We start from the raw sequence: 24911 nt of genomic DNA on the forward strand, positions 1-24911 counted from the left end.
CCCAAGACCACAGGGATATAATAATCAGAATCAGCAACAGGGGTATCACCCTCCTCAGCAACAGCATGGTGGAAGGCAAGAAGATGGTTTTGCTAAACTTGAGGCAATGATGCAGCAGGTTATTGGGTCTAATGCAAAGATTAATGAGAGAGTGGATGCACATGATGCTGCAATCAAGAATATTGAAGTGCAGGTAGGCCAAATTTCTATGTCTCTGAACAATCGTCCTCATGGGACACTACCTGCAGACACCTAGATAAATCCAAAAGATCAAGGCCCAAAACAGCTGATGGCGGTAAGTCTACGTAATGGCAGAGATCTGGATGTAGAGCAAGTGAGGGCTCAAGAAACTAGACAAGCTGAGACACTTATACCAGTACCCATTGAGTTGGATGAGTCAACGAAACTGACGGAGGTGCCAGTCCAGCCTGCCCAGGAAGAAAGTAGCATTCAGAATGCGACCGAGAAAGAAGCTGAGATAGTCCAGGAACCAGTAGTTGATGTAGCAGCTGATAAGGATCAATCCCAGTTGATTGGGAAGAAGAGACCTCCTGCACCTTTCCCTCAGAGGCTGGCTAAGTACCAAAAGGAGGAACAATACAAGAAGTTCTTCGAAATGCCGAAACAAATCCAGGTAAACATACCATTGATTGAAGCTTTGAAGGAGATGTCTGGGTATGCAAAAATGATGAAGGACTTGATGTCCCAAAAGTTTGATTTCCAAGACTTGTCCACAGTTACTCTTACTCAGACATGTAGTGCAGTGGTGACTAGACCAATTGCAGAAAAGTTGTCTGACCTAGGGAGCTTTACAATTCCATGTACTATTGGTAATTTTGCTTTTTATAAAGCACTATGTGATCTAGGGGCCAGTATCAATCTTATGCCCCTGGCGATTTACAAGAGACTGGGCATTGGAAGAGCTAGACCCACCTCTATGTTGTTGCAGCTGGCTGACAGGACAGTGAAACTACCCTCTGGTATCTTAGATGATGTGCTAATTCAGGTAGAGAAATTTGTGTTCCTTGCAGATTTTGTGATCTTAGACTGCAGAGTGGATGAAGAGATTCCCATAATTTTGGGAAGACAATTCTTAGCCACAGGGAGAGCACTCATTGATTGTGAAACTGGGGAGCTCAAGATGAGATTGAACGATGAGGAGATAACATTCAATGTGCAGAAATCTATGAGGCGACCAAGTGAATTTGCCAATTGTTCTCTTATTGATGTCGTGGATATAATCGTAGAGACTGATGATGAGGTGCTAACCATTGAGGACCCCCTTGCTGCATGTTTAATGAATTTGGATGAGGTGAATGGAGAGGAACTGGCGGAATGGGTGTTGGCATTAGAGGGTAGAGGGTTCTGGGATAGAACTCTAGAATTTGAGCCCTTGCACTTGGAAAATCGAGAGACTCCTCCAGCCAAGCCATCTATCGAAGAACCACCAAAGCTGGAGTTAAAGCCATTGCCCAACCATCTCAGGTATGAATTCCTTGGACCTAACTCCACATTACCTGTTATTATCTCATCTAGTTTATTAGATGTGCAGGCACAACAACTCTTGCAGGTACTTAAGGAGTGCAAGACTGCCATTGGGTGGACCATGGCAGACATAAAGGGGATTAGTCCCGCCTACTGTATGCACAAAATTCTACTGGAAGAGGGACACAAACCTTCCAGGGAACACCAAAGAAGGCTGAACCCTAACATGAAGGAAGTGGTGAAGAAGGAAGTAATAAAGTGGTTAGACGCGGGAATTATCTTCCCAATCTCTGACAGCAGCTTGGTTAGCCCAGTTCAATGTGTACCTAAAAAGGGCAGCATGACGGTAGTTAAGAATGATAACAATGAATTGATCTCTACAAGAACAGTCACGGGCTGGAGAATTTGCATGGATTATAGAAAGCTAAATCTAGCCACCCGGAAAGACCACTTCCCACTTCCCTTCATTGATCAGATGTTAGACAGACTGGTAGGGAGGTCACACTTTTGTTTTATGGACGGGTACTCAGGATACAACCAGATCTCTATTGCACCGGAGGACAGAGAGAAGACCTCTTTCACTTGCCCTTATGGCATTTATGCCTTTCAGAGGATGCCCTTTGGCCTATGCAACGCACCCGCCACATTCCAATGGTGTATGATGGCCATATTCACTGACATGGTAGAGGACATAATGGAGGTGTTCATGGATGACTTCTCAGTGGTGGGGAATTCATTTGATGAGTGCCTGATAAATCTGACGCGTGTGCTGAAACGGTGTAGCGAGACTAACTTGGTTCTGAACTGGGAGAAGTGCCACTTCATGGTACAAGAAGGCATAGTCTTAGGGCACCGGGTATCAAGCAAAGGAATTGAGGTGGATCGTGCTAAAGTGGATGTATTAGCAAAGCTACCTCCTCCAACTTCAGTCAAAGCAATCAGAAGCTTCCTTGGGCATGCCGGTTTCTACCGGAGATTCATAAAAGATTTCTCAAAAATTTCCAACCCTTTCTGTAAGTTGTTAGAAAAAGATCACCCTTTCTTGTTTTCTGATGATTGCAGGGTAGCATTCGAGGAGCTGAAAAAGAGACTAGTCACAACACCTATCATTGTTTCCCCCAACTGGGAGCAACCATTCGAACTCATGTGTGATGCCAGTGACTACGCAGTGGGGGCAGTGCTGGGACAGCGGAAGGACAAGCTGATGCATCAAATCTACTATGCTAGTAGAACGCTGAGTGGAGCCCAGCTGAACTATACTATGACTGAGAAGGAGATGTTGGCTGTGGTGTTTGCTTTCGACAAGTTCAGATCATATCTGATTGGTTCTAAAGTAATTGTATACACTGATCATGCAGCTCTCAGGTACTTGATTGAGAAGAAGGAGTCTAAGCCGCGCCTGATTCATTGGGTGTTGCTGCTGCAAGAATTCGACCTTGAAATTCGTGACCATAAAGGCACAGAGAACCAAGTCGCTGATTATTTATCACGACTTGAGATGCTGAAAATGCAGTTGAGGTTGAAGATATTCTGGAAACCTTTCCAGATGAGCAGCTGCTCGCTGCTAGTCTTGAGAAAGCGCCATGGTATGCAGATTTTGCAAATTACCTGGCCTGCGGTATAGTTCCCTATGACCTTTCATCTGTACAAAAGAAAAAGTTTTATCGTGACTGCCGCATGTATTATTGGGATGAGCCTTACCTGTTTAGAATTTGTGTTGACAATATGATCCGGAGGTGTGTCCCCGAGATAGAACAATCTTCTGTTTTGCAGGCTTGTCACGCATCGGCTTATGGAGGACATTTTGGAGGGGTCAGGACAGTTGCAAAAGTGCTTGAGGCCGGATTCTTTTGGCCAACAGTGTTTAAAGATGCGCACCAATGGGTGAAGGGCTGCAATGAATTTCAGTGGACCGGGAACATTTCCCGTCGCCATGAGATGCCCATGAACCCAATTCAAGAGGTGGAAGTGTTTGATGTCTGGGGGATTGACTTCATGGGTCCCTTCGTCAGCTCCTATGGCAATAAGTACATACTTGTTGTTGTGGATTACGTGTCCAAATGGGTAGAAGCTGTAGCGTTGCCCACTAATGATGCAAGAGTGGTGGTGGGGTTTTTGAAGAAGAACATATTCACTAGATTTGGGACACCAAGAGCGATTATCAGTGACGGAGGCACTCACTTCTGTAATAGAGCTTTCGAGAAGTTGCTTGCAAAGTATGATGTACGCCACAAGGTGGCTACCCCTTATCACCCGCAAACTAGTGGGCAGGTTGAAGTGTCCAACAGAGAGATAAAGAGTGTGCTAACCAAGACTGTGAACGCCATAAGAACTGATTGGGCGAAAAAGTTAGATGATGCACTCTGGGCCTATAGAACTGCTTTAATAACATCGATTGGTATGTCACCATATAGGTTGGTGTTCGGGAAGGCCTGCCATTTGCCAGTGGAACTTGAACATAGAGCGTGGTGGGCACTGAAACAGCTGAATCTAGACATCGAGGCTACGGGCACAACGAGAATCACAGAATTGCATGAGCTCGACGAGTTCAGACATCTTGCTTTTGAGAGCACAAGGTTGTACAAGGAAAGAATGAAGATGTTGCACGACAAGAACATTGTGGAGCAAAATTTCAATCCTGGAGATATGATGTTGCTTTATAACTCACGATTAAGGCTATTTCCGGGTAAACTCAGGTCACGATGGTCTGGACCATTTAGAGTGGCCGAAGTTTTCCCTTCAGGTGTTGTCAAGATTGCCACAGAAAAAGACTCTCGTACATTTAGAGCCAATGGGCAGAGATTGAAACTATATGTGGGCATGAGCGAACCAAAGGAAGTGTCTGAGCTACACCTGACTGAACCACAGAGGTCGAGCGAGCCTTAAATGCGATCATCTGCGTCGTGCCGCGACGTTAAATCAGGCGCTGCATGGGAGGCAACCCACGAATGTGTTGTAAGTGTAATGCATAACTTCATGAATAAAAAAAAGTAGCAGGAACACGCCCAGACCGCGGTCCCAGCGTAACCGCGGTCCGACCGCGGTTAAATACCCCCTCTGAAAGAGGTCTACCGCGGTCCCAGCGTAACCGCGGTAGGACCGCGGTAGACCAGCGCGGGCCAGGTAAGTGCAGAATTCCCCCCCCCCCCCCCCATTTAATAAACCTAACCCCCCACTATTCCCCCAAATCCTTCTTTTCTTCAAACCACCCGCAACCCCCATCCCCTTCTCTCTTCTCTTGTCTCTTTCACACCATCTCATATCCCTCAAACCCCCATTGTTGCCCCTCCTTTCTTCTCCATCTCTCTCTCTCCACAACCTATCCCTTCCATTCATCCTCAAGGTCAGCTTCTCTATTCTTTTCTCTTTCTTTTCCATAACTTAGTGTAATGAGTAGTCTATTTATAATTGTATGTTGTCAATATATCATATATTTATATTAGCTATAAAAAGTAAACAAAATATGGCCGGATATTATGTAAATATTTTATAAGATTTCGATTTTTTGAGTTTATCCATGATATAACTTCTATTATAATAATTTTAAAACTCTCTACTAATGTTCAAAAATATCTTTTCTTATTATCTTTGAATTAAAAAAGTAAAGAGTTTTTTTGAAATAATTTGTTTACATTTTAAAAAAAAAATATTTCATGTCATACCAATTTTTTCTATATATATACTCTTTGTTGCACTTAAAAGTCGCTATAGAAACTATCAATTAGAAACCAATTTATCTCTTGTTGAGTTTGAAAAAAAAAATCTTTCACATAATATAATGATTCAAAATAATATTCTTCAACGAAAAAAATATTATACCCTTGCAATATTGGCTTGACTATAGCTAAATGAAGGGGTTTCAGCTTATACCCTTCAATTCCTTGAATGTGCTAAATTAAAATTAATGATAGCAATTGTATAGCCAATGTTTTGTTATTTGTTTGATGTCCATTTATGCAAATTGACTCTTCAAACAAATATTCTTCAAAAAGAAAAAAGAAACAACTTTTTTTTTAATATTGACTGATTTTGTGATATTTCTTTCTCCAGCATGTATGTTTACTTTATTATATATGTAAGTAAACTTTTATTTGGTTTTGTAAACTCTTTTTTGTTATTTAAATAAACATACACGTGTACCTATATATTACATTTATTTTAAAAGAATTTCATTTTATTCAAAATCTATCTACAGTGTTTCAAAGAACTGTACTTATAGGATTTTAAATGGGAAAGAGTTTTATCGTTATATGGAGTAATTTATTTATTTATTGCTAGAGGCAAAGTAGTATTTAAATAATTATAAAAAATAACAAAATTTCCTTACATGATTGCATATGACCATTAACCGAATTAAGTATGATAACATGATAAAAATAGATAAATTTTATTTTTAATTTAAATTCGAATTTTAGAACTTTATCTGTAAATTCAAAATTATCTTTTAATTCAAATTCCGTATATATATATATATATATATATATATATATATATATATATATATTGCTTTAATATATATATATTTGTATTTAACTAAAATAGTCAAATATAGAATAATGTTACCATATATTATTGACATTTATTAGCTTGCCACTTGGCTTAACCATAATGTCAATTTTATATGGTAACTTTCTTGCTTTAATATATATATATTTGTATTTAACTAAAATAGTCAAATATAGAATTCGAATTTTAGAACTTTATCTGTAAATTCAAAATTATCTTTTAATTCAAATTCCGTATATATATATATATATATATATATATATATATATATATATATTTGTATTTAACTAAAATAGTCAAATATAGAATAATGTTACCATATATTATTGACATTTATTAGCTTGCCACTTGGCTTAACCATAATGTCAATTTTATATGGTAACTTTCTTGCTTTATATATATATATATATATATATATATATATATATATATATATATATATATATATATATATATATATATATATTTAACTAAAATAGTCAAATATAGAATAATGTTACCATATATTATTGACATTTATTAGCTTGCCACTTGGCTTAACCATAATGTCAATTTTATATGGTAACTTTCTTGCTTTAATATATATATATTTGTATTTAACTAAAATAGTCAAATATAGAATAATGTTACCATATATTATTGACATTCATTTTATTCTTTATTTGATGATTATATGCACAGGTTTTCCAAAAATAAAAATTCTTTTATTTTTTAACTCCGTGCTTAGTCAAATATTATCACATAAATTGATGTTAATTATTGTAACTTACTGTATTTTTTACGTAATTTTCAAATATATATTAAAAAACTTTAAAGATTTTATATTCAAATATTATGTCATAAATTAAGAAGTTTGATTCTCGAAAAGCGAAAAGTTGAGGAGTCTCACTTCTCACATTGAGGAGAAAGACTCTCTGCTACGGAATTTCTGTGGTTCACTGTTAGGGCCTGACTCTTTGTCATCGTACGTGGCACGATTGTGGCAAGGATTTGGGCGTGATGGCCTTGTCATTTGGCCTATGTGCGGGCAAAACGATCATGCAGGTGATGGACAAGACATTGTCATTGAGGGCTGTTGTAGGCAAGTATTGGCCAAGGCCTTGGGACAGGCAAGGCGCGCTTGGCAAAGGCTTGACAAAGCTGCGTGGGCAATGTTAGGGCGGCATGGCATGGCATGCGCGCCAAAGTCAGTGGCACGGCACTTTGGGTTGTGGCAGCTAAGTGCGGGCTAAGCTAAGACAAGACGGAAATGCGGGATGATGGAAAAGGTTTTCAATAGCTAAGGCAAAGCTATGTGAAGGAAAATACAAGCAATGGCACGAGGGAAATGAAGGTTGACATGGGCAAGGCAGAAATTGGGCCAAGACAGTGTGCAGGCGGCAGCGGCGTTGGGCATGTGCGGCAAAATCATAGGCAGCGGATTGCGGGCAAGGCATTGGCGCGGAGCAATGTCAAGATGAGCCAAGGCTGAGCGCAATGCCAGCCTTGGGCGCGAGTCAGCTGGCCAAGTGAAGATGGCACATGCAATGCACATGAAAAGTAGTTGGCGGTTACCTTGTCATAACCTCTTTTGTCCCATGATCTGATTATGCTTGTATCATGACCCCATTTCGTGTATAGTGTGTCCTAAGTAGTTGGGGATGTCAACTACATGTTAGGAATAGATTTGTCTTAGCCCGACAAGTGGCAAAAGCTGTAGACGACAAGTGTCATGTGTTGTCAAGTCTAAGGGCTGCCTATATTCTATAAATAGGGCCTTTGTGACTTAGGCATAGAGTGTGGGGAATTTCGTGTGAAATTCTAAGTGGGAAACAAGAGTGAAACGTGAGGGTTTCAGTTGTTTCAAAAAAAGGGCTAAGGTTTGGCTTGGGCAGATCTTAGTGTTGACAAGAACGACTTGTGTTCTTCGTCAAAAGTGGGCTGTGAGCGGACTGTGTTCATAGCAAAGTGAGGGCTCCTTTGTATATTTTCCACATTAATGCAAAGGTTGGGATTTTCCTGTTTATGTGTGTGTTCTTATTGAATTGCTGCCAAAATTTCGTTTAAGCCAAACTTGCTGAAAATTGGCTAAGTGTTTGGGGAAGGCTGAGTCAAGTGTATGACTTGACTGCCGCGCGGGTGTGAGTTTTGACTGACCAAAAACGCCCCCGTGACAACTGGTATCAGAGCCAGGCAAGTTCGTGGCAGTGGCAAGACGATCGGTGGCAAAATTCGTGGGGCTATTTGAGAACATGGCTGGTGGCACAAATGCGGAACTGCGTCAAAGGATAGAGCAGTTGGAAGCACTCGTTGGGCAGGCTCTCGAAGTAAATGGCGATTCTTCTGCTCTTGCGAGAATGGCACGGTTAGAGACAGATTATGCAGCGAGACATGAGACAACGCTGGCAGAAATGGCCTTGGTACGCCAAGAGAAGGAAGAACTGCGCGAGGAAGTGGTTCAACTTCGAAGGGAATTGCAAACTGTTGTCCCTAGAAGTGATGAACGCACAAAGTTGAGGATTCCAGAGCCAAAGGCATATGGGGGTGCAAGAAGTTCCAAAGAACTGGAAAATTTCTTGTGGGATATGGAGCAGTATTTCCAGGCTGCACGTGTGACGGATGACGACAAGGTGACAATCACACCAATGTATTTGACTGGTGATGCAAAGGTGTGGTGGCGCACACGAATGACAGAAACGGAAAGTGCTGGACTTCCCAAGATTGGAACTTGGGAGATGCTGGAGAAGGAATTAAAATCCCAATTCCTTCCAACTAATTCGTCGTGGTTGGCACGAGATAGACTGCGTCGCTTGAAACAAAGTGGCACGGTGGGGGAGTATGTCAAGGAATTTTCGTCCTTGATGCTCAATGTAAGTAATATGGCAGGGGAAGATAAGCTGCATTACTTCATGAGTGGATTGAAGGATTGGGAGCAATTGGAGTTGAGAAGGCAGAATGTTCAATGCCTCTCTACTGCCATTGTTGCGGCAGATGCGTTGGCTGACCTGAACATAGGTGATGACCCTGCTGGAACTTCGCATTCAAAGGCTGACGGGAAAGCTAGGGAATGGAAGAAAAGAGGGAAGGGCCAAGCTGCCGAAGATGAGGGCTTTGCCAAGAATGTGAGACAAAAGAATCACAACGGCAAATAAAGGAGCGGCAAGTTCAAAGGCTGCTTCACTTGTAGTGGACCGCACTTGAAGAAGGACTGTCCGGTGCAGGCTAGGGTGAATGCTATGTAGGCTGCAGAGAAACAGGAATACGTGGCGGAGGCAAATGCCATTGTGGCTGATGGGAATGGAGAACTAGGGGTTGTGTATGTCAACAACCCCTTGGGGCTGCTTCATTGAGACGGCTCGATGAGGACGTCGATTTCAAAGGGTGTGCGTGGTTTGTTAGGGCCTGACTCTTTGTCATCGGGCGTGGCACGGTTGTGGAAAGGATTTGGGCATGATGGCCTTGTCATTTGGCCTATGTGCAGGCAAAACGATCATGCGGGTGACAGACAAGACATTGTCATTGAGGGCTGTTGTAAGCAAGTATTGGCCAAGGCCTTGGGACAGGCAAGGCGCGCTTGGCAAAGGCTTGACAAAGCTGCGTGGGCAATGTTAGGGCGGCATGGCACGGCATGCGCGCCAAAGTCAGTGGCACGACACTTTGGGTTGTGGCAGCTAAGTGCGGGCTAAGCTAATACAAGACGGAAATGCGGGATGATGGAAAAGGCTTTCAATAGCTAAGGCAAAGCTATGTGAAGGAAAATACAAGCAATGGCACGAGGGAAATGAAGGTTGACATGGGCAAGGCAGAAATTGGGCCAAGACAGTGTGCGGGCGGCAGCGGCGTTGGGCATGTGCGGCAAAATCATAGGCAGCGGATTGCGGGCAAGGCATTGGCGCGGAGCAATGTCAAGATGAGCCAAGGCTGGGCGCAATGCTAGCCTTGGGCGCGAGTCAGCTGGCTAAGTGAAGATGGCACATGCAATGCACATGAAAAGTAGTTGGCGGTTACCTTGTCATAACCTTTTTTGTCCCATGATCTGATTATGCTTGTATCATGACCCCATTTCGTGTATAGTGTGTCCTAAGTAGTTGGGGATGTCAACTACATGTTAGGAACAGATTTGTCTTAGCCCGACAAGTGGCAAAAGCTGTAGACGACAAGTGTCATGTGCTGTCAAGTCTAAGGGCTGCCTATATTCTATAAATAGGGCCTTTGTGACTTAGGCATAGAGTGTGGGGAATTTCATGTGAAATTCTAAGTGGGAAACAAGAGTGAAACATGAGGGTTTCAGTTGTTTCAAAAAAGGGGCTAAGGTTTGGCTTGGGCAGATCTTAGTGTTGACAAGAACGACTTGTGTTCTTCGTCAAAAGTGGGTTGTGAGCGAACTGTGTTCATAGCAAAGTGAGGGGTCCTTTGTATATTTTCCACATTAATGCAAAAGTTGGGATTTTCCCTTATATGCGTGTGTTCTTATTGAATTGCTGCCAAAATTTCGTTTAAGCCAAACTTGCTTAAAATTGGCTAAGTGTTTGGGGAAGGCTGAGTCAAGTGTACGACTTGACTGTCGCGCGGGTGTGAGTTTTGACTGACCAAAAACGCCCCTGTGACATTCACCGTCTTGCGAATTTTGTGATTAGTTACAATAGGGGAGCTGGTTCATACTTCATAGGGATGTGTTGCACAAAAGGAGCCCCCTCCACCCTCCATCCCCCACCCACCAACTCCCCCCCCCCCAACAACAAAAAAAAAGGAATATATCTCCTTCCTGCAATGTGCAGAATATAGTAATGAATGTCACCTCCCACCATCCAACAATACTATGCAATATATGTCATTTTCATTCGGAAATTAAACTGGTCGATCCTTGGTGGTACTAAATTTTCCAGGAATAGGGAGTTGTATCATGCCATGTGCTTTGGACATTATTCTAAAACCAGTATTCACTTGTCTCAGCTCAAATTCTCCATAACTCTGCTATGAAGTGACAATACTAGCAAGATTTTTACCTTTTTGAGAATTGATGTTCGCAACATTCATATTATCACAAATGGTTAGTGACGTTCATTTGACTTGCATAGTTTAGTACATTCAAGTCTATCGGAAACAGACTCTAAACCTTCACGAGATAGGAATAAGGACAGTGTACACATTACCCTCCACAAACCCTACTCGTGGGATTACACGGGAGCCGTTGTTGGAGTACAAAATTTCAAATCACAGCATGGTATTTTATAATATGGTCCAAAAAGGGAAAGGGAAAAAGAACAAACAAACAGAAAGATGGCATGGAGATATAGTCAGTACTCACAAAGTCATAGCAACAAAATGAATGGTTGACACCCAAAGGTGAGTTTTATCATTAGTAAAACACCAGAAGGTTTACCAATTTATAGAAAATATTATTGCATTACCTGTATCCACACAATATTTTCCAAATGAACCAAAAAAGAAATCGAGATAATACATCCCTTTCATCACCTAACAGTCTGTACAATAAGATCGCCAAAATGCCATCGCCTCAATCCAAATGTTGATGCTTATTTACCACAACAGATTCCATGTCCATCGACACAATTCTTGTCTAACCTGAAATCTTACATAAACCCAAAGATACTTCTTTGATGCTAAGCAGTCACAAGACAACCTTCAAAATAAGCTTATCCGCCGCAATAAATGTCAGCTCTTTATTCGTTCATTCGTTCCAGCATAATTCAGGAGTGGTCAAAAGTTTCAGTTCAGCAAAATTCGCTGCCTATTTTGTAAAATAGTTGATACCATGCCTCTCACCTGCGCCTCGTTTCCTTCCTTCTAATGGGTCCCTAAATGTTCATCGGACTCTAGGATTTTGGCAGTTTCTAACTTCAGTACTCCACTTCTCATACACAAGATAATTCCAGGCAAGGGGTAAAAGAATGGATCAATGTCAAAAGGAAAGAATGATGAGCGGAATTTGTAATTCCATTTTCTTAAACCTAAAGCTAACTATGAAGAGACAAAAGTCACTGGCCCAACCTGGAATATGTATATATGCAGTAAGAAGGAAACCAAACAAAACCAAGGCTACTAGCAGTTTACACTCAATCCGAGTTGTCAGCTTCTTCATCAGAAGTCGCTGGAGTAAGAGTTGCTTCAGCGAGAGACTCTAGCATAAGTCTAACCTCTGAAGTGTCGTCCAAATAATATTTAGCTTTGCTTGGTTTTTGTCCCACTGTGCAGGCAAATACTTTGGTATCATAAGAAAGAATATTTCTGGATAAAGCATCACCGATGATCTCAAACATATCCTCATCAGATCGATCATCACCAATGCAAAGCACAAAATCTGCCATTTTCCCTTTCCCTGCCAACGATGTGAAGATTTTTTCTGCAACTAAACCTTTGGTGACACCCTAGAATGGAAAAAGAGAAAAGTAAAGATACTCAGACCATGTGTTAGGAACAACATTTAAGAGACTGCAATCTACCAAAGATGGACAAATCAAACATCATCAATAGTTAGAAAGAAACAACCAATTTGGTAGTTGGGAAAAGTATATGTACCTGAGGTTTGACTTCCACAATGAACTGCCCACTTTTGACAGCAACAGGTTCATTTGCTAAAACACTCTCTAGATGATCAAGCATCTCCTTTGCCTGAGAAAACCCAAAGCCGGTATCTGCATCACGATACTGCCACACTATAGCACTTTCCTTTTTTTCAATGCAAGATCCATCTGTAGAATCTGTATAGGATTGCAATACTGGTTCGGCAAGATGCATCCAACCAAAATCAGAGTTCTGACTGCATGTTTGCCATTCCTGATCTTGTGACCATCTGTCACATCACAAGATAAAAAATCAGCAAAGTCAAATAAGACAAGCTTGAGCTCAACGAAACAAATGAGGAGCTCGGGCGAATTCATGTGGTCCGCTACCAAACTACAAAAAGGAGAGCGAGGTATTTCAACAATAATTTCAAATGCTTTCTTTAACAAAAGAAATAAAAATATTAATTTCAACTATTTTTTCCAATAACAACATTTCAAATGCTTTATCAAATGCAAATCACAAGACAACAAGAATAGAAGGGGGAAATCTACATGGTTAAGCTGAAGAGAATTGAACCTTTTGCCAACTATATTTTGACGGTTGAACCCAACCTAATTCCTAATTTCTAAGACCCTGAAAGTACAAATTTCTTAATAATATGTACTTCCACGTCTACAAGACATTGATGGTCCCGTAATATAGTCTTCGACCATTAATTCTGGAAAAATAAGTTACTTCCTCGGTCCCAATTTATGTAGCATACTTTCCTTTTTAGTCTGTCCTAGAAAGAGTATCATGCTTCCTAATTTAGAAACAATTAAACTTAGTCACACAAAAGTCTACCCTATTTTAGAACACAAGTTTCAAAAGTCCTTATTTTTTTCTTAAACTTCGTGTCCAGTCAAACATTGCCACATAAATTGGGATGGAGTATATTTTAGAAAGAAACATGAAAAACAGAAATACTCATTTCATCAACTACATATCAGTAGAACCTGAATCCTATCTTGACAAGATCCGTGACTAGTCCATTCCCCTATCAGAACTGTTTCTTGACATTTTAAGCATAGCACAGATTTCAGAGGCATCAATAGCTCAATGCAGAATACGACAGTGTTAGTAGATTAAACTGAGAAAGCATTGAAATGGTTAAGAGGTCTAAAGCGTCACTCAACAATTACAGGGACGGGGAAGTTATGCAGACACTGGACGTCGGACCTGAACCTGATAGACTAATTTGGACCCTCCCACAGAATGATATTTTCTCCGCTTATTCGTGTTATAAATCCCTCACTGCCACTACGACTGGAACAATAATGGCGCTAGAGGATATGGAGAAGCAAAGCTCCGCATAAAGTAGCAGATCAATTGAATTTTGGCTCATGAGGCTGCTCTGAGTCAAGGCAATCTGCAAAAGAGGGGATTGATTTTTTGTAACAGATGTTATAAGTGTGAAGAGGACATCACCACCTGCTTTTACAGCGTCAAAGGGCATCACAGCTTTGGCAGCTATTTCTGAACATTTCCCAGGTAAGGTCAGTGGCGGAACTAGGTAGTGTCAAGGGGAAGGAATCTGAGGTTTCAGCATAGAACTAGAACTGGGGATATCCTAGTAAGACAAGTGATTCAGGAGATTCATTGTAGAGGAGTTAAGATGCTCCAAGAAACTATGAGAATCCTTTTCTCTCCAAAATTTCCACCAAAATGCCGGCCAACACTTTTTTCCTTTCTGTTGCTTCTCCTTGTTAATTCCTTTCCTTATCCCGCTGTAGAATAACTCCTTAGCTGACATTGAGTCTACCTTACCCAGTGTCGGAACCATAAATTTATAAAAAGGGGTTCAAACAAATTCTAGGATGTCACAGTTGGAATTTAAACATATGACCTAAAGCAATTTTGAAACCCCTTTACCACTATATTTGAATTTTTCTTCATGTCAAGGGGATTCAATAGCTCATATATATATTTTTTGGTAATTAAAATTTTTTTATTTACCAATTGTAATATGTACATCATACAAAAAAAATGAAATCTCAGCACAATTCGGATATGAAGCCCCAAATCTGCGTACAGCATCACAGCCTATCAACTGGAGGGACAAAGCTAACAGATTATACTATGATAGAAACTAAGACCTGCTAGCCTCCCATGCAAAAGAGGAAGACAAATGTAGCCTTATGTACAGATGCATTTCAGCTTTAGGCGTTTTGGTGTCAAATGAGCAGTGTTTATAATTTAAACCATATAGTTAGCTTCCTCAGTTTAATATATTGGTTGGAAAGGAATAAGAGATGCTTTGAAGACCAAAAGAATCATATTTCTTTTGTGAATTTATGCTTTTGGTGCAGGAGAAATATGAAAGCGAACTTATTTCAGTATCTTGATTTTCTGGATGTTTTGGTGATGCAACTGTAACAGCTCTGGTCTAATTTTGTATCTTGGTGGTACCTCCTTGGTACTCTTTTAATGAAATTTATCTTATCTTATCAAGAAAATATTACGGAATAAACTGAAGTTTGTTGGAGTTCTAAAATGTTCTCCCTTCCCAGTTTATGTAAAAAATTTCCCTTTAGGATGTTCTAGAGACGAAGTATCATTCTATGCTACATCCCTCACAAATTTCCAGTAGATCCTTATGATATGAGGCTGTCCCTTGTAATTAACCGATCTAGTAACTACAAAGCTTAGTAATTACAAAGGCATGTTTGTTTGTCGTAACGTAATTACTAGGCAATTCCCTGTGTCGTGCTTGGTTTCCCAAGTAGTGATTACACAGTTATATATGCTTTTTTTTTTGTTTTTCAAAATTTTTATTACATCAAGGGAGGTGGAGGGGGAGAGGGAAAGGGGAACACTACTGATAGGGTTTGAACCCTGCATCTCAACTGTGGAAGGCAAGGAGCTCAGCAAGTGAGCACCCTCAACCCCATACAGTTATATATTTTTAATTTAAAAATAAATGTTCATTATCAAAAAAATTAAGTATACGAATAGTAAGAATTAGATCAATGCTATAATGATGAATGGGAGTGTCCTAAGGATAGCGTAAAAGCAATGATAAAGGAGTGGAATAATATCATGTCCATGCTCAAGAATATTATTTACCCCAAAAAATGCTCCTGGGCACTCTTCCCGGAATAGTTCTCTTTCCTACTTCCTAGGACTGTGGAACAACCTATTCTGGCATCACTTTCCACCAGAATCACTATATCCTCTTCCTTACCTCAGTTTTCACCCACTGTGATCACTTCTTAGTCATCCTTTCTTTTCCCATCTACTCAAGCGGGTAGCTGCGATAGCTTTTCATGGAGGAAAACAGAATTTATTTCAATGCAAGCTTCAAATCTTTTGACATTACTAGGTGGACATCCAACAAAGACACATGGCGTGACTAGGTGGAGGGAAGTCATAATATGAAGATACATTTACTTTGAGCAAAAAAGATTAAGGAATGGATTTGCACTGTTCTCAAATAAGCGTCGAAAGATCAGAAGATACAGGAGTATTCTGTCACTCTTGGGAGAAGGGAGATTGGTCATAATAATCCCTGAGATAGCTTTAAATGTGGGATGGAAAGATATAGCTTTTAAGATAGAAATATTCATTAAATGCTCCGCACAACAGAACATTTATTGTAAAAGGAAAAGAGAACAAAAACACACCTCACAAAATAGCCATGTTCTGCTGCAAGACCGAGCTTCCTACAAGGAGAAAACCATTTGCTCAGGCTGTCCCTTCCCCTTCCACTAACGATAAAGACGGTATTGTTCGGATCACCACAAATTTTATTCAGGATTGAGATAACTTCAGGACTTGGAGACTTAATGAGAGAATTCTGAGGCATCATAGTTCCGTCATAGTCAAGGAATATGGCCCTGCTCTTAGACTTAATATAAGCTGACTCAATATCATCAATCGAAAGCTTTCTAAAGTTAGGGTCAAGGGCCACAACTCTGAACCCAAAGCCCAAACCAATGCCGTAGCATCTTTTTCTAAAGTGATCCATACAAGTCCTCTCCATATCTTGCAAGAAGCTTCTTGCCCAATAAGCAACATCGTGGGTGCTAACGTAACGATAATGCTTTTCATGCCGTAGCTGCTTCTCTGGTTCAGCCATAGATATAGCCTCATTCATTGCCTCAGCAGTTGCTTCAACATTCCACGGGTTGACTCGAATGGCCCCACTCAGTGAAGGTGAACACCCAATGAATTCAGATACAACTAACATGCTCTTCTTAGGTTCATCTACATCTGAATCTGCTTCTGAGCCAGACATTCCTTGTCGACAAGCAATGTACTCATACGGAGTTAGGTTCATCCCATCCCTCACAGCCGTGACAACAACACATTCTGCAATACTGTAATATGCCATGCGTTCACTGCTTGACACGGGCCTATCAATATAAACTATAGGCTCATATCCAGGCTTGCCGAATTGCTTATTGATTCTCTTACAGCTTTCCGATATCTCAGCCTGTATTTCGTCAAAATCTACTCCTTTACCCCTCGTAGGATTTGCAATCTGGACCAACACAGCCTGCCCTTGCCACTTGGGGTGATGTTTGAGCATCTGTTCCATAGCTAGAAGCTTTAAGTTTATACCTTTGAAAATATCCAGGTCATCGGCACCTAGCAACACAGTTTTCCCTTCAAATTGCTGCTTTAGCGCATTAAGCATCAACTCTTTCGCTGCAAGTTTCTTCATGGACTCAATATGACCCATATGTATCCCGACGGGCATAATCTTGATGCCTACTGTCCGTCCATAGTATTCTAACCCAATATAACCTCTTTTAGACTGATACTCTAAACCCAACATCCGACTGCAACAAGAGAGGAAGTGTCTCGCGTAGTCAAAAGTGTGGAATCCAACAATGTCAGCACAGAGCAAAGCCTTGAGTATTTCCTCTCTAACAGGAAGTGTCCTGTAAATCTCAGATGAAGGAAATGGACTGTGAAGGAAAAACCCCATTCTCAAACGATTGAACCGCCTCCTCAAGAACGTTGGCAACACCATCAAATGATAATCATGAATCCAGACAAAGTCATCCTCAGGATTAAGAACCTCAACTACTTTTTGTGAAAACAACTTGTTGGCAGAAACATATGCTTCCCACATAGAGCGATCAAAGCGGCCTCCATGGTCAGGTGAGAACGGCAACATGTAATGAAACAGTGGCCACAAATGCCTCTTACAGAAGCCCTCGTAATATTTCTCCACAATATTTGGCGGAAGAAATGCAGGAACACATCTAAACTTATCCAACAGATAATTAGAAACATCATCCTGTTCAATCGGGTCAACATCAACACATAACGACCCAACATATAGCACTTCCATGTCTTCAGGTAATCCATCCTTAAGTCTCAAAAGTAAGGAGTCCTCATTCCAACTAAAGCTCCATCCTTTATTGTCTGGTCTCCTTTTTGCTTTCAATGGCAACAGATTTGCCACTATAATCATCCGATCACCAGCCAGCGAAGACGGATTCTCAGATGAAACACTATTAGCCTGGTCATCATCCAGCTCACAAATACTCCCGGGCACTGTCATTACCCGTGGCATCCGTCTCCGCTCCCTCTCTCTTCCCATTGTCGGAAAATTCCCAGAAGCCAAATCTAAAAGATTGGTATACGATCTCGAAATCATTTTTAGTAATATTCTTTACTGTCTTTTCCAAGCATAAAGAAGTCTCCCTACAATGCAACCTCAACCCTTCAATTGGGTAGCTCTTAATTACCTGCAACGACATCAATTAGTACAAGTTACATACAAATAATGACAGCAACAACAAGAATGCCTCAAACTAGTTATGTTGGTCAATACGAATCCTATATATTCATTCGCTTCTTTTTCGGCCTGGTTCATTGCAATACATCAAACTCTACAAATTTACATACAACTAGCTAAAACATAACACCAGTGGCATAGCTAGGTTGAAGAAAGGGATCCAATCTCCTTCATTGAAAAATTATACTGTCAAATTGGGCAAAATTGAATGTTTTCGATTACATATAAGCTGTTGAATGTCCTTGACATAAGAGAAAATTCTAGTGAACTGGCAAACAGGGTTCAAAAATTTGCTACTTTTGAATCCCTTCTATAAATTTCTGGCTCTGCCACAGCGTAAAACGGTAGCCCAAGATATCTCAATTGGTCATAGACCAAAAAACCAAACCACAGACAAAACAAGAAAAAGAAAATGCTAATTGAAATAAACCAAACAAGCCCATATAAAGTAACTAATAAAAGATATGATCTTTAAACTATGCCACACGAAATCAAACTACAGCATTTCAAATCTTGGTTTTCAGATAAATTAAACCAAAAGAAACACAGACAAAAAAAATTGGGAAAATAAATCAAACCCCATCTCAGATATTCAATTAGTAAAAACCCCTTTTCAATTCTTGGCAGCAAAAATTAAAGAAGACTTGCAGCATGCCATGATATTGATTTTTCAGATAAATTAAACCAAGAAACACAAAAAGTACTGATTTTTGGGGAAAATAAATCAAAACCCACCTCAGATATTCAATTTGGAGGAACCCCTTTTGAATCATTTGCAGCAAAAAATAAAAAAGATTCGATCTTGCAAGTTTTCAAGATTGGTGAAAGTCTAGGGTTTGAACAAAGAAAGAACCTTTGTTGGGTTTGTTTGTTCTTTATGTAAAATAAAATTAAAATAAAAAAGTGATCCACCAATATTATTATGTACAAAGAAAGTTCCTGAGCTGGATAAATGAATATTCAAACAATAATATAATTTTGTTGAATATAATTAGTAGGTGACAATTGCTGACCATGAAACAAAAACGTGAGCTTTCAAATTAGGGTAGTGCCTATTTCTGTCACCAAAGGCTAAAGCCACCGCCAACCAAAAGGAAAAATAATAAAAATATAGTAGATGGGGACTACAAAAAAGGTAAATAAGACCTTACATCTTTTCTTTCTTTTTCCTTTCTTTTTTAAAAAGACCTATCTCAAGTAGGCACGTGGGGATTGTATAATACAAACTTTAAGCCAAAAAAAACATAATATTATTACAAATTTGTGTTATAATAAAAATTTACAAGTGCTCAATATGGTGATGAGTTGCTTATTTTTCATATAAATGTAAATATCATCTTCTAATTTGTCCTTACTTTTGAGCCTGAAATAATCAAGTAGTGTTTGATTTGGATAGGTTTATATTGTTAATACGGTTAAACATCTCTATATAACAGTCTCGTTTGTTCTAAATATTTTTGGATGTTATAGCGAAGTGTTGTTATAGAGAATATATAATATAACATAACATAAAAATGGTTTCCGAAAAAGCCTGACGTTTATAAAAAAAGTGTTGTTATATAGGAATATTGTTACAGAGAGGTCTGGTGGCAGAATAAAGGGATAATGACATGCGACTACCTAGATGCAACACTAATGACTTGTAAAAGGAAAAAAACTTAAAAGAACTATAAAAAAGATTTCTCAAGCCAAGTAATCGATTCAAATATTAATTGACATAAAGCAAAACAAACGAATTATCATGCTCTAATGAGGTAGTCGGACATTACAACACTAATTGATATGTATGATGTTGAGTCCCATGTCGGGTGAAAAAAATATAAATAGGTCTCTTTATTGCGGATCTAGGATTTCTATAATATAAGTGTATTATTAGAGAAAAGAGAAAAAAATACTAAGTAGAACTTAATCTCTGCTCCTCTAGATAAATAACACATTATTCAACTAAGTGCATCATTTAGTCTCTTTGGAGCATAGGTGTCAGCATATATTAGGCTTAAATCCGCCCATGTCTTTATATAGTTTTAGGTTATACTCACCTCATTAGCTTGCTTTTGAGGTTGAGCTAAGCCCAAGCATATTTTTTTTATTATGGTATCAGGGATGGGCTCATTAAGAGCTCCCATATTATAGGTGTTGAAAAGAGTCCCACATCGGTCGTTTAAGGGATGGGTGGTCTCTCTAAATTACTTTGACAATTACACCTGATAGGGCTGCTTATCGGGCGGATTGAGCGGTTATTTACTCTTAACGGTTTGGCTTATCGGTTATCGGCTTTTAAATGTATTAATCCGCTAGCCACCCGATAAGATATCAGACAAATTGGTATCAGTTTAGCTCTTTTCGGGCGGTTTATCGGCCTAATTCAATCTATATTGCACATGACGCAATTTACCAAATTTAGCGAGGGTCCAAAATTTGCTTCGCCGTGCTTCAAATGTTTGCTGATGTTGGTCAAAGAATGGGATTTCTTGCTCTTATTTTATAAATGTTCCAAATTTTTTTAGATGTCGCTCTAATTTCTAAACAATCCAAGAACACCTGCCGAAATGTGTGCGGACTGACTTTTTTTTACATGCAAGCAAATCTGCAGATGTATGTGTTTAACCCAATTTAACAGCAGATTCTACTCGTTAAATTAAACTATCTCTTGTTTGTTAAGTTTTGGTACTTCCACTGCACCTACTGGAGGTGGTAAGAAAAAGTGAAGCAATCAAGTAAATTGTTTTTGGTTTGATAGGATTGAAAAGAATGCGCGAAGCAAGCAATTAAAATTTGTCTAATAACAAATTAGTAATAGAGATAGAGTACTGGAAGTGGAAGAGGGATTTTTGATTATTTAATATATATATATATATGGATAAAAATAAATTTTATATATATTCTTAACAGGTTAACGGATTATCTGTTAAGAAAATTGAATAATCCGTCCCCAAACCGATAAGCCGTTAATAAAAAAATTTCAATATGTTCCCCGTCCGTTAAACCGTTAACCCGATACCAATAAGCCATTAAGCTTCGGTTTCGGTTCGACTTTGAACACCCCTAACACCTGATGAGTTAGCTTTTAGGGTTGAATTAGGCCAAGGTCCATTTATCATAGTTCAAATAAGAAAAAGCTTAATAAGCAAATTTTAGTTGATTTTAAAATTCTAAATATTAAAAAAAAATATTAAATTATAATTATTTTTAATGCAATGTAAAATTGTGATTATATTAAAAAAAATCGTTTCAAATCGCATTGAATAATTAGGTCTGGTTAAAATTTTAAATTAAAAAATCAAAAATATATTGACAATGTAAAATAAATTAAGTATTATAAATTAAATTCATTTATCTACCGTGGATTAAAGGGAGGAAAGAACTTGAACGAAATCACTCAGATGAAATTGAAATTTGAACCTACTGAAAACTAGGTGGGTGATTTTCTGAAAGACTAGCCATCAGTGAAACATTAAAATACAACTCCCTCCGCTTTAATTTTATATTATCGTTTGACTTGACATAACGTTTAATAAAGAAAACAAAAATTGAAACTTATAATTTTAAATAATTTCTAAGTTTCTAAAATGTGTCCTTTTTCGACGGAATAATAGAAAATAATACCAAATAGTAAAATGAAGAAGTTTAAATCTGTATATCTAGAGAAATATACTAACCAAAAAAATCATTATTATTATTGTACGTGATACAATTTTTTTTTTCATTTAATTTCTTTAATATCAAAAGAACTCACGGGGCTCACGGGCCACCAGCAGCATTTCCAAAATATCTACTCCTTATGATTTTTTGGAGTAAAAAAGGTTAGCGAAAAGTGTATTATATATTCGATATAAATTAAATATTATTACTTCTTCAACCTTGATGCTCTTCCTTTGATATCTCATTATTAAACTCGATTATAAGTCATTCTCGACCATATCACAGGTATTAATGTATTAAACTCACTTGATCAGAGATGAACTTCAGTATTATAGGTTCTAGATTTTAGAACGACGAATTTAAATATTAATAATTTGGTTTTAAATTTAATATTTATATGTATTTAATAAATTTTTTAAGCGCAAATACACTATTTGAACAAAAGTTATTGAGTTCGCCCGAACTCATAGTCAGGCTACTAGCTTTGCCCCTGCTAATGATCACTAAGGCTTATTTATAAATTATAATTATCCTAATTGATAGATTAAAATTCCTTAAAAACATATTTGAAGTTTTGTCATTCAATTACAACCTCAATCCAAATCATATAAAAACATGTGAATTTATGCCAAATATATCACTTTGCCTCTGTTTTATGTTTTCTTGCACTATGCTTTCTCATTATTGCAGAGCACATGTTTATTCATTGCTCATATTCTGGAGATTGTGGTTTTCTTTCTATTTATAGTTGAGAAATAAGTACTTAGAATAAATTACTTAAATTTTGGTCTTTTGAAACAGAGAACTGAGAAGTATTGATCCCTCGATCTCATTTGCAGTACTTTTGTTAATGTCAAATAGGTGCCATTTTAGTAAACTTCAATATTCATTATTGTTCTTTGGATGAGTTATTTAAAAGATCATATATATGAAAAACTCCACTACATTAAATAAATAAATAAATAAATAAATAAAAAGGCTGTCTTACGTATGTAGATTTTGAGAATGTGACTAGGTGGTTAAAGGAGTTGAAAGACCATACTGCTACACTGTAAATTTGTATTCCATTTGATCAGTGATTCCCTGGTAAGATGCCATAACAGGGTTTACCCTAAAAAACAGATAACAATTAAATTTGTAAGTGGTTTTAAGAATACACGGATCAATTTGATGCAAACGATAAGTTACGATAGATTAAACAGATAAAGATGTGGTAAATTATCAAACCACTTGAGGGGGATGATTCCAGCTTTAGTGATATACCCGCCCTCGATCTAGACTCATAGTAACGAAACACTAACGAACAAGAATAAGAGCTTTGAACAAAGAAAATAACAGTATATTGCATTGGTATGCGTATGTTACAATGTGTTTAATGAATAATCAGACCCCCTTTATATAGTAGGGGAATCCTACTCTAGGTACAATTCCATAAAAGATAAAAATCTTCCGTTTAACTAATCACTGAATTTTCGCCGGTACGTGTTGAGATCCACGCCGTGATACCCAGCTGGTCATGGATATTAGGGCCTTCTGTTAATCGTGTTCAACTGCCCGATAGTGCTCTTTGAAGTCTTTGGGATTTTGACCGATCTCGGGGTCGTGGCCTCCATATATTCTGTTACATCCCATATTTTCGTACGTAAAAGTATGCCATAAGCAAATTGGTGAAAGCTTGGAAATGAGATATTACATCCCGCATTTTCGGACGTTAAGGTTTCGTTGTAAAGTTAATCGACGCAAGCTCAGGAATGAGATTATTTTGAGGTTACAAGTATTATGCTATTTCAAACAAGGGATAAGTAAATTCGTGAAGGTGAGAGGGTAAGCAAATCGAAGAAAATGAGTTTCGTCGAAGCTTGGCAATTTGGGATAAAATACAGTCCGAGCTATAATACCCGGTATTTATGAACTAGTGTCATACAATATACTATATGACCATGATAGTAAGGTGTACAAGGTATGTTAAAAGTGAGTAGTATTTTAAGTAATTTGAGATAATTCTTAATTATGTGGGTGATTGGTTAATTGTTGGATAATGGGATATTACCCACTTAATTAAGGAATTATATTGGATAAAAATTAGAAATTTTTACCTCCTATAGCAAAGGTTAACACCTTATTTATTTTAAATAAATATCGTTTAAAAAATTATATTCTATAGATACCTTTTAATGTTTATAGCAAAATATCTAATTTTGGTTACCTCTTACCCCTAAGCCACTAAATACGATATTTAATTACACTATTTTCTTTCTCTCTCTAGTTTGATACATGTCATTCTCTTCCCCCCATTCCCTGAAAACACGATGCTCAATCTCAAAATTCCTCTCACTTACATTACCTACGTTCTCTCCGATCCCAATTTCTTCAATCCCATCGGACGTTGCTTTTTATTAGGGAAAAAGGTAGAAGAGGAGAAGGGGAATTTGTAGAGAGGTTTCAAGCATGGAAGTCCATAACATGGCACTGCCACTCTCATGATTCGCCGGCTATGTTGGTAAAGTTGCTGATTTATGTTTTTCTGTTTGTTATAAACCGTAGAGGTGAGTTGTAATTAAGGGTGTTTATCGGGCGGGCTGGGACGGGCTGAACAGAAAAACCCCAGCCCGTTCGGTTAGCGGGCGGGTTGTTAGCGGGTTGGGGTTAACGGGCTGTTATAGGGCTGGGATTTTTTGGGTTTTCGTGGGCCCGTACGGGTTAGGGCTCACACGGGCTCGGGCGGGCCAGTCTCAATTTTTTTTTTAATTTAAATTTTATTTTTCTTATTCAATGTTATTGATAGTTAAGTATTTGCAAACTTTTAAGGGTTAGAATTAAACTTAGAAGTTTAAAGTTTAAAGTTTTAAATTTGAAATTTGTATTTTATAATTATAAAATTGAAATTGGAAAGTAAGTGGCTACAAAAAATTATTTAATAAGAGTATAAGACCAATAGGCAAATGTAAGGAACAAACTCCGAAGGCTTTCATTTATATTT

The 24911-nt window shown here is 38.5% G+C and overlaps 2 protein-coding genes across 2 annotated transcripts; one reads left to right on the forward strand and one right to left on the reverse strand.

The window, feature by feature from the left end:
• Window positions 1-289: 289 nt before the first annotated feature.
• Window positions 290-4371, forward strand: LOC138874466 (uncharacterized). The gene is made up of 6 exons (XM_070152914.1): window positions 290-634; window positions 752-1174; window positions 1553-2763; window positions 2851-3103; window positions 3259-3455; window positions 3900-4371. Exons 1-6 carry the CDS (start codon window positions 290-292, stop codon window positions 4369-4371), a joined length of 2901 nt encoding a protein of 966 aa, XP_070009015.1.
• A 6914-nt stretch (window positions 4372-11285) lies between these two features.
• LOC104231261 (probable alpha,alpha-trehalose-phosphate synthase [UDP-forming] 7) lies at window positions 11286-19190 on the reverse strand. The gene is made up of 4 exons (XM_009784221.2): window positions 19025-19190; window positions 16161-18239; window positions 12511-12784; window positions 11286-12359 (listed from the first exon to the last, which is right to left on the reverse strand). Exons 2-4 carry the CDS (start codon window positions 18146-18148, stop codon window positions 12048-12050), a joined length of 2574 nt encoding a protein of 857 aa, XP_009782523.1. The 5' UTR covers window positions 18149-18239; window positions 19025-19190; the 3' UTR covers window positions 11286-12047.
• Window positions 19191-24911: the final 5721 nt, after the last annotated feature.

The sequence above is a fragment of the Nicotiana sylvestris genome, chromosome 8 (genome assembly GCF_000393655.2).
Source record: "Nicotiana sylvestris chromosome 8, ASM39365v2, whole genome shotgun sequence".
NCBI lineage: Eukaryota > Viridiplantae > Streptophyta > Magnoliopsida > Solanales > Solanaceae > Nicotiana > Nicotiana sylvestris.